The 10,418-nt window shown below is 37.8% G+C and overlaps 1 protein-coding gene across 9 annotated transcripts in view; it reads right to left on the reverse strand.

Annotated features, from left to right (window-relative positions):
* The window catches only part of MSRB3 (methionine sulfoxide reductase B3), a 234,334-nt gene that overhangs the window by 169,986 nt on the left and 53,930 nt on the right, over positions 1-10,418 (reverse strand). For all 9 annotated transcript variants that reach the window (XR_005884116.1, XM_040982358.1, XM_040982342.1 and 6 more), the window contains one exon: positions 9,948-10,025. Coding sequence is in view for 8 of the 9 variants with exons in the window: in XM_040982358.1 (XP_040838292.1) it covers positions 9,948-10,025 (78 nt within the window). In the remaining variant the exon portion in view is untranslated. The remainder of the gene's footprint in view (positions 1-9,947; positions 10,026-10,418) is intronic.

Consider the following 10,418-nt stretch of genomic DNA (forward strand, 5'->3'; position numbering starts at 1 on the left):
TGGGCTGGGATGGGGGCAGACCAGACTAGGCAGGGCTACAACACCTGTGCGCCTCATGTGGACTAGATCAGGAAAAGCCAGGCTGGGCTGATTTTTCCTACTGGTGCAAACAAAATTAGAGTGGGTGAGGGTTGTTTGGGCTTAGGTACAGCATCAGCTGGCAGAAGCTGGCACTGGGGGCCAGTTCTGTTAAGTCAAACCACAGAACTATTTGGAGGGTACATGATTTGGGAGTGGGAGAGGCCTGGGAGGGAAATAGTGGGCTCCTCCCTCTTGGGTTACCACTTCCACGGGAGGGCATAAAACTAGGACAGCAGCTGGGGTGGAATGGGGTGTGGGACAGACTGGACTACTGCTACACATACCGGCAAACTAGGGTAGGGGCGGGCCTGGTGGGGGTTATTGTGGGTCGCTCCAACTAGGCTGCAGTTCCTACTGGTTTATGCGAGGGCCGAGTATGTGCTGGGCAGCACCAGGCTGGACTGCAACACCCACTGGTTCCAGTGGAAGTCGGGAGTGAAAACAGAACCAACCCAGCAATTGCAACCACCAGCTGATCGGGGCAATGGACTGTGCCAGGCCCTGTACTTGCTAGCACATACAAGAATCAGGTCCAAGAATACCTCAGACAAAGTTTCACTGGAGATCTCCCCAATCAAAACGCTGGACTCAGAACCCCAACCAAGAAAAAAAAGAAGACAGAACAAGTCAACCAACCATCCCAACTATATCTTGGCAGCGAAATATGGGGCAAACAGAGACTCTATGATCGACTATGTCAATCAGTGGAATCCTCAAGGACCTCATTGTGCTTGGAGTGGCAAGAGTGGCAGCGATTCATAACTGCTGAAATATCAAAACCACTTGAGAAAGAACCTCAGAGTATACCCTACAATCAGGACCTGGGGAGGGTGGGAAATTGGGTGGGCCTTCTCCCTTAATACCCCCCTTTAAATATGAAGGAAACAATGTGGAAAAAACAATAGTCTTACCCATTTTCCTGTAGCCCTTGACGTTTTTTACCCTAATTAGCTATGTAAAGATTGTCAAAATATATTTTTAAAAAATAAGTAAATAAAATAAAATAAAATAAAAAAGCACTTCCTAAAACTTGTACATTATTTTCTAATTACCTTTTAAGTCTGCTATCTAGAATAATAGCATACATAAATAATAAATATTAACTTTTGTCTCATGTTTACTTAAACAAGACAACTTCATATGAAATGAGACCAATGTCATTGTGTAGTACACTAAGCTTCTGCTGCAGCGCCAGCATCCCCAGTGGCCACTGGCTCAAGTCCCAGTTGCACCACTTCTAATCAAGATCCCTGCTTTGGCCTGGAAAAGCAGCAGAGGATGGCTCAAGTTCTTTGGCACTGTAACATGTGGGAAACCCAAAGGAAACTCCTAGTTTGCGTGCCCACTTGCTCTTCCTTCTTCTCTGCCTCTTCTCTCTGTAACTTTGCCTTTTAAGAAAACTTTTTTACATTAAGTATAGTGAAAGCCTTTGCCTAACATGAATCCAGATGATACTAACTACTCATCCTAATTCACTGAGGAAAACCTAATTCATTTGGAAAACTAAGAAATTAAGAAAGTGATTTCAGTTTTACATCTTAAAACCCCTCAGACACACACATATATGGATTGCATATTTATACATAAATACAGATACATACACACACACACACACAGATCTCCAGATATCCAGAAATCTTTTTGTCGGATATGGTTTAGATTTTCTTGCGCATGTACTTATAGGAAAATAAAGTCAGTATTGTCTTTGCAGTATTTCCTAGTTCTCAAATGAAGTTGTCCTGTCCTGCTACTAGGCTATGCTGCTATGATATATTTTCTTCTATTTATCCCTACTGGATTAACAGGTCAAGCATCAACATCATTTTTTCTTCCCTATCTCTGCCAGCAGCTCAGGCAGTCCCTTTCTTTCAATTTAGCTGTGGTCTTGCCCACAGTTTTCAGATAAGACAAAGATAGGAAAGTAATTCCCTCTGTTACAAATACTTATCCTGTAAATCACTGTATGTGGGGAGAAGACAGGAAGGTGAACGGGATGTGAGAAGTCAAAATAATATTCACTTCAGAATAATGTGATTTATCCAAATATAACACAGTTTGAGTAAATCACCACTCAGAAACCCAACTTATCTCAGAGCAGTTTCATTATACTGGAAGGTGTATTTTGTTAAAGAACTTAGTTATTTAAGACACTTTTATTTACACTTGTGAAGGGTCATCCAAATTAAGGAAAATTTTAATTAAATGCACTTTGTTAAAGGTGAAGAAACATTTGCTGGAACTGTGAGCAATTCTCAGAGCTTTATGCAAAGAAAGCATTAAGTTAGGTTCATGCTACTCTCCCTAACAGAATTCCAGTTTGACTAAAGCGGTTTATCAGTAAATAATGTATTACAGCGTTTAAAAGGGCTAAGGATATGGGATTTGAGTAACAAAGAAGAATGGAAAACTGCGTTCTCACATTGCTCTTGCATTCTCCTCTGCAACACACATACAAAAAAGCCTATCAGAGGGGGATAGGTTCACACTCAAAGTCCCCTTTAGTGGATGGAACAGCATCCGTGGAGTAGCACAGTTGAGTAAATTGAGTGTGGCATCAGGCTGGAATTTCCTCAGTGAAAGGGCTTATGTTATTAAAGAGCTGAAAAACGGCTGAGATTTTCTGGTAGCCTAGAATAAAATCGCACAGGAGGCGCATGTGAAATATGGCATGTGTGAATAGTTGAGCGGCAAGGCTCCATCTGAAAAGCAGCAACCCAGCTGGAGTGGTGACTCATCACTCTAATATCCACTGTTCACAGACAGATTCTCTAATAGAGTCCCAACTTTCTCACAGAAGGAGCTTTGTCAGCTGTTGTGATAGTGCACGTTCCCAAACTTGCTCACGCCACTTGTATTTAACATTTGTTGAATACCTAGCATACACTAAGCATTTTTCCACATTTAGTTTTTCCACCTGTTTGATTTTCTCAATTTTACAGATGATGAATTTGAGGTTACACATCTGGGCTGATATTCAACAAGTTCCACCAGTTGCTTTTAGTCACTGGTTTGTTGTCCTGATTGCGTGTGATGAACACACAAAGAAATTTCCAAACAGAAAAAAGGACATTTAGTGAGCCATACTAAATGTCCAGCTATGGCTTCAATCTTCTCAGAAATGCCAGTGAAAAATTTGGAATACAGTTACTTGAAAAATGTATTGGCAAATCAGTGAGGCGTAAATAATTTCCCAGGCTCACCCACTATGCTCATACACATTAATCAAGCTGCCGCACTACCTTCCAAACACTGAATGGTCAGAGGACTTCTGAAACATTGGCTATATCTGATCCCTGCCGGGATTTCAAGGGACTTCCTTCAGGATGACCACTAGGCTAAGACGAGCCATACTTGACTTGCCACGATGCATCTAACTGCTTTTGTTTCTGCCCTTCCTAGAATGAGGTGGTGTTTATATTCAACATCAAGTACCTCAGTAATTTGACAGACTATCCAAAGAACTGAGATATGTGTGCATGTTCCAGTTGTTTGAATGGAACTAGCAAATTAACTGGACTAGAGTGACAACTGAATTAGGATATTAAAACTTTGGTCTACTAAAATTCCGTAATTTTCTTTTCAAAAATTTTAAGTGTTACTACTCTAAATCCATTTATATTAACTGTGTGCTTTCACAAGTTATTTCTCTTCTCTTTCCTCTTCTGCAAAATGTGTGATTGCAAAGACTACATGAGTTAATGCATAGAGGGCAATTCAAAAAATTCATGGAGGGGGCAGGAATTTGGCCTACATGTTAAGATACTGGTTAGAAAATCTGAATCCCATATTGAATTGTGTGGGTTTGAGTCTTGGCTGCACAGCTGATCATAGATAGCTTCCTGCTAATGCACACCCTGGGAGACAGCAACTGACAGCTTAAGAAGTTGGGTTCCTGGCACCCATATGGGAACCAGTCATGAATTTCTGGCTCACAGCTTCAGCATGTCCCCAGCTCCAGCCAATGATCACATTTGAAAAGTAAACCAGTGGATGGGAATTCTCTCTTCCAAGCTCATTACTAACGCATTGCTTTTAAAAGTAAATAAAAAAATGAAATTAAAGAATAATTTTCATCTTGAACAAAAAATTTGAAGTTCATTTATAATTTATTCAGCATATGCACTTCCTAAGAATTTTCTGAGGCTCCCTTTTTTAAAAGACTTAGAAACAGGCCTGATACACAGTATTTGATTAATAGTTTTAACTATTATTTTAGTATTATCATTATTATTATCATTATCATTGGTGAATCTATATAAAATGAGCTAGCCAGTGCAAAGCCTATTAAACATAAAATATCCTACGTGGTTCTAAGCATTTAGGTTCATCAGCTAACAAGTTGCAATTGAGGCTGTACCACAGTCACTTCCTTCTCTTTCATTCCCAGAAAGCCACCATGTATGGCAATGGCTTTCTTCTCCTTTTCTTCATAGTGTTATCTTATTTGAAGATTCACCACAAGCTATACAGTAGAGTTCAGACTGTAAGTAATCAGTAAATAACTATGCGGTGATTATTACAGGTTAGCAGATAGTGATACAAATGTGACTTTGGCATGGCCTTGCAATTTTGAAATTCACAGACAAGAACATAAACTGGGAATACAAAATAAAGCAGGAATTGAAATAGTGGAGATGCATACAAAGTGCCATAGAGCGAGGAAGGATACCGATGCTCATCCTGGGAAGGGGAGATGAGGCTTCACAGAGGGAAAGACTCCAGTGCCATAAAAGTACCTTAAATAGAAATCGTAATGTCTTCCAGCATGTTAAAGGTCTCCTATAATGCTTTCGTCATATCTCCCTTTATCCTCCATCAAAATCCAGCTCCCCATGCCTATTGGATCAGTCTCAGATTTCATTGAAAAATCCAGTTCTGATCCTACCTCCTGATTCCTCTTCTCACATGGCTTTTTCTATCAGACACCCTCCACCTGGGAACACTGGACCCTTCTCACTGTCTGGCAAAGTCTGATCTCATCTCCTCCATAACATGAGAAAATGAAATCCCTTCCTTTTAAACATAAAAGCATTTCAAAAGGCAATTCAGATAGATACTAATGTTATTTTTTTCTGTCTTTCATAATAGCTATATTTCCTTCATTGTGCCAACAAAATCATAAGTACCACAAGGGAAAAAAATATTTCATAAACTTACTAGTTCCACAACACCTGGAAAAGTCTCAGACAAAGCAAAATATAAGTGGTCAAAAGTACATTCAGAATTAAATTATTTCATCAGTTCCTTTTCTGGTTTATCTGATATGCAATAAATTCACTTTATGAAATTTTGAAAGATCAAATAACACAGAGCAGAAAACATTCTTGCCTCTGTCAGTTAATTTACTAACTGAAAGTCAATAGTGCTATATGAGAAATAAACTAGCATGGTTAAATTTGTGAATGTGAAGAAAATGTGAACCATGGAATAAATTACACATTTGGTTTGTACGAAGGCTGTGAATAAGGTTCTTGTATTTGGCAAGAAGTAAGAAAGTAGTATATTGTTCAGAGAGGGAACAGAGTTAGACAAGTTTGAAAACGCAGTGAGAATAATTGAATGACCTTTTCTGTTAGAAAGTATACTACTGACACATACACATCAGTCAAATACAAGAAGGGGATTATAGATACATGTGCAAACACACCCACACACAATGTAAGTTGGGAAAGCAACCTTTTTAAAGATTTTTGTAAACTCAGCCCTCTTTGTATTTTTTTTTTAAATATTTGTTTGAAAGAAAGAGAGAGAAAGAGAGAAAATGAGATTGAGAGAGATGAGAGAGAATGAGCTTCTATATTCTCCAGTTCAGGCCCCTCAAATGGCTGAAATGGCAAGAGCTGGGCCTGACGAAAGCCAGGAGCCCAGAAATTCATCCTTGTCTTGCACATGGATGGGTAGGGGACCACATACTCAGGCCATCCTCCATAGCTTTCACAGAAACATTAGTAGGAAGCTGGATGAAAAGTGGAGCAAAACTTGAACTGAAACGCCTATTGGATTCTGGTGCCATAGGTAGCAACCCAACTTGCTGAGTCCCAACAGAGTCCCCTCTATTGCTTTTTTAACTTAATTCTTTTTTCTTGTTTCCACTCCTAGTGTTATTTCTCATACTGTGTCTCTATTTAGTCTGTATTTTCTTTCTATTTATTTCTTCTTAACAAAAACCCATACACACACAACTGCACACAAACATTATCAATTATTTCCTAAACTTTGTACTCAAAGTCAGAAACCAAGAGGTCCTTTATAGTGATACTGTTAATTTACTAATCTAACAATGGTTCTCAAATTTCAAACCACCAATCACTATAAGAAATTTTAGGGGCAAAAAATTTAAAAAAAAAAAGAATTTGTGCCAGTTATCAATTTGTTAACTTTGTCTATAAAACCAATCTTCCTTGTCTGTCTGCTGAAATGGATATGGGCATTTTAGATAGTTTATTCATCGATAGCATGTTAAGCTTTGCCATTACAGGGCACAGGCAGGAGATGCAGGAGAAAAAAATATGTCTCTCCTTCCTGGTTTTGGCAGGCTTGCTCAACAGGCTCCCCCAGCGCACGCAGTTTCTCTGCTTCCAGATTCCTGCAGAGTAGAAGGCTTCTCTTGTAGCCAGCTACAGCTGGCTTCTCCAGCCCTTGACTCCTGCAGAGCAAGTGATTTCTCCTGCATCCAGCCCTGGTAGGAAACACTAGTCCCCAACTGCCCAACTGTTGTATCACAAGCAACTTCTCCAGTGCCAGGATCCTGCAGAACCAGGTGCTGTGTCCAAGCATGCAAGCCACAGCATCAGTAAGTGGCACTCATTCTCTAGCACTCATTGCAGGTAATTTTGTAGCACATGTACTCACTTTCCTCTCCTCTAAACCCAGAGAGCTTTCCAGAATGTTGCAGAAGCTAAATTTCCAGCAACTTTGCTTCATCATGACATCATGGTAACTCCTCTGCCATCAAGTAACTATAGTCAAGCCGTCTCCTACAAAGTATAAACCTCACTCTAAGTAAAGGAATATGGAGGCTAGAGAGAGGCTTTTTGGTGGTCTCTCTCTCTCTCCTCCCGCCCACATAAATCAAGATTACTTATACATGCAATTCCTGTTTTCTTAGTATTTTTCTTACTAGCCAATACCTCATTACATGCTTTGTTACACTTCATAATTCTTTATATTAAACTTTCCTATTCAAATTACTAGATAGTTTCCATATCCTGAATGGTGTTGACCAACACATATGTCCTCATATGCATTAAACTAATAGCTAAAGTTTCTTATTAGATATTTAAGTAATTATAAAAGATGAATTTTCTGATATTTTATATACTGTACAGATGCTTTGAACATATTTCTGTCAAATTATGTAGAAAATCTAATGACAAAAAAAAAGAAAATCTAATGAATGGAAAAGTCCACCATATAAATAATTTGCAAAACCAAGTCTCAATGTCAAATCAAGTAACCAAATCAAAATTATTTTTGTGCCAGAAAAAATCTTCATATTTTTCATTCAAACAAATATGTTGGTGCATGTTCTCATAGCAATCCTCTCACTTAAGTAGGCTGCAGAAAATGAATGGACAGAAAAGGGATGGAAAGACAGAGAAGCAGAAAGAAAGGTGGATGGAATGGTGCCAAGAACCTTGCCAAGGATGAATTTCTTTTCCATTATTATATTTTATTTGGAAAGTGGAGGAGAAAGAAAGAGATCTCCCATCCACTGTTTCACTTCCCACTGGAACTAGATCAGCTCAAAATCTGGAGTAGGAAAATCAACCCAGCACTCCCAAATGGATGGAAGCAACCCCATCATTAAGCCATCACCACTAACTAAGCACCAGTAAGAAACTGGATTTCAGAGCAGCACCAACTTGAACCTAGATATTTCAACACGAGATTTAGGCATTCCAAGTTTAACTATCCCAAATACCCACTCCTCACTATTTTAAATCATCTTTTCCCCTTATTTTTCTGAGTAGCATTCCTCAGCTTGGTTTTTTGCCCAAGAATGCAGACACTATGCCATGGGACATTAAGTCATAGTAAAATTTGACACAACTGAAAGATCTGACATTTTACATGACATGGGAGAAAGGCAACTATGATAGAGAAGATGGAAAGGAAGAAGTGGTACATCACAGACTCTCTCAGGTATATCAGTTTTAGGAAAATACACATAGAAACACCAAGGATCAAAAAATTGATTCCCTATCCCAATACTGTGGTCCCTGGGAAGTTTCTATGGATACCCAAGGCATACATTCTTCAAAACAAAGACAGCTGTACTAAGCCAATGAACTACTGCATTCTCTAATGGACGATACAGTTAGGGTGTGCTTTTAAAACCAAGAAGAGTAAACCAAGACAAAAAGCCAAGTGAGGAGTAACAACGCTTAAAGATAGAAGACAATATATTAAGTCATCTCTGTTAAACCTTTTAAAAATATAAGCTAAAAGAGCTACAAGAATGCTAGAGAAAATAGAGTAGTGTCATTTCACATGTGAAATTTGATTCCTACAGTACCTACGTTAGGATTTGTGACTCAAAATATCACATGGATTAAATCCCTCATTTACAGTGGCTCTGTTTCTTATTTAGAACAGTAACCTTTCCTTAGATTTTGGACTATAGTGCATCACATGAGAAGAACACAAAAGGCAAAGACAATGTAGCAAATATTTACCATTTGGGATATTAACAAGCTTAACAGACTCAGCAACCATCTAGGGTGTTACATCAACTACTATGACAAAAACCAAAGGTGCTGAAACATAAGGATGTGTGTTTTCTGAGAGGAAATGGTTGAGAATTTAAGGAGTTGGTTTTCTAAAATAGAGAATAAATACCTAAGAAGTCAGAACAGATTCTCAACCACCAACATTAATGTGCATAAAGTTTCTCCAATTTAAGAAAAGTTTTAAAATCTTGAAAACGTTTTCAAGGAAACTACTGTTTCCTGTTACTTTTGGAAAAACTGCAAATGTTAGTATTTTAAAGGAGAAACCTTTACAAAGAGATATAAAGTATGTTTTACATGTTACGAGTATCAGATTTTTGTTTATTCATTTCCCCTAAGAAATTTTGCAACTCTGTTTTGGATAAGTGACATTTACTCTCAATTAAGGTTTCTTTTTATTTCTTCAAACCAACCATCCTGTGGGAAGGAAGGGGCTTCTAGGATTTTCTCTACCTAGATAAATAAATGTTGGCAAAGTTTATTCTTTGCTGAATAAAATCTATAATTTCCAGAATATACTGTCTGAATTTAGTATTTGTCAAAAAGTCTATGTGTGGTAAACTGTCGGGATTTTTTTAAATGAAGATTTTAGACCAATGCAGAAACTGTTAAATTCACAATACATAGTTATTCTATCTATGCATAAGCATCTTGAATATCATCAATGTTATTTTCAATATAGGTATTTGCCCTCCCCGGAGAAGAATGGATAATCTAGTTGGTAGATATTATTACATCTGAGGAGTTTACATGAAGAAATTTCATAATGATCCAATAAATAAATTTAGGCTCATGCCCTGCAGTTAGAAAATCAATAAACACATAAACACTTCCATTTTTGCCAATCTTTCATATCATAACTCTGTTAAGCACCAGGGTTACTGAGATGAACAAGTTAATGTTGGGTACTTTAATATCCAAACAGGGAGAAATCAGCCAGTCCATCACACTGGTAATTAACAATGAATGTCAATAATTGTGGGTTTTTTTTGGGGGGGGGGGGGAGTGAAGGCAAAAAGAAAAAAATAGAGAGGCAAGAAAACTGAGTAATGGAAAGATTGTGCGGTTAACAAGCACGTGCAGTTTGTTGCCATCTGTGATATATTCCAATCTGCAGGTTTTCCACATACTTACTTGAACAATGGAGTTCCACAAACAACACATTTGTATATTCCAGGATCTTTGTGATGTGTGTATTCTCCTTCAAAGGCACTAATAAGTAATAAGCAGATTAAGAAAATTCAAGTTAGGATTTACTCTTACAAAACATACTTGCTTAAAATATATTTCTCTAATAAATCTTTAGAGAACTTTTTTTTTGTCCTGAAGTGAGAACAGACCAAACATATGGCAATCTGAACATTACTAACATATTTCAAATCTATATAATAAAATGTATATAAAACTAAATAGCGCAGGTTAGATTTTTTTAAAAAATGCCATGAAGTTATGTAATGCTAAGAAGGAAAAAAAATCCTATTTCTTAAGAAAAAAAAAAAGTCCATAGTTTAGATTCATAGAAAGAGCACTATTACATAAGATTTCTGCTACCCTGCAGGATCCAAGAGTGTATCACAAAGTGCAGAAGGGTCCAAGACTTCAAGT

The sequence above is a fragment of the Ochotona curzoniae genome, unplaced genomic scaffold (assembly GCF_017591425.1).
Source record: "Ochotona curzoniae isolate NIBS_2020 unplaced genomic scaffold, NIBS_Ocur_1.0 contig_1014, whole genome shotgun sequence".
Taxonomy (NCBI): Eukaryota; Metazoa; Chordata; class Mammalia; order Lagomorpha; family Ochotonidae; genus Ochotona; species Ochotona curzoniae.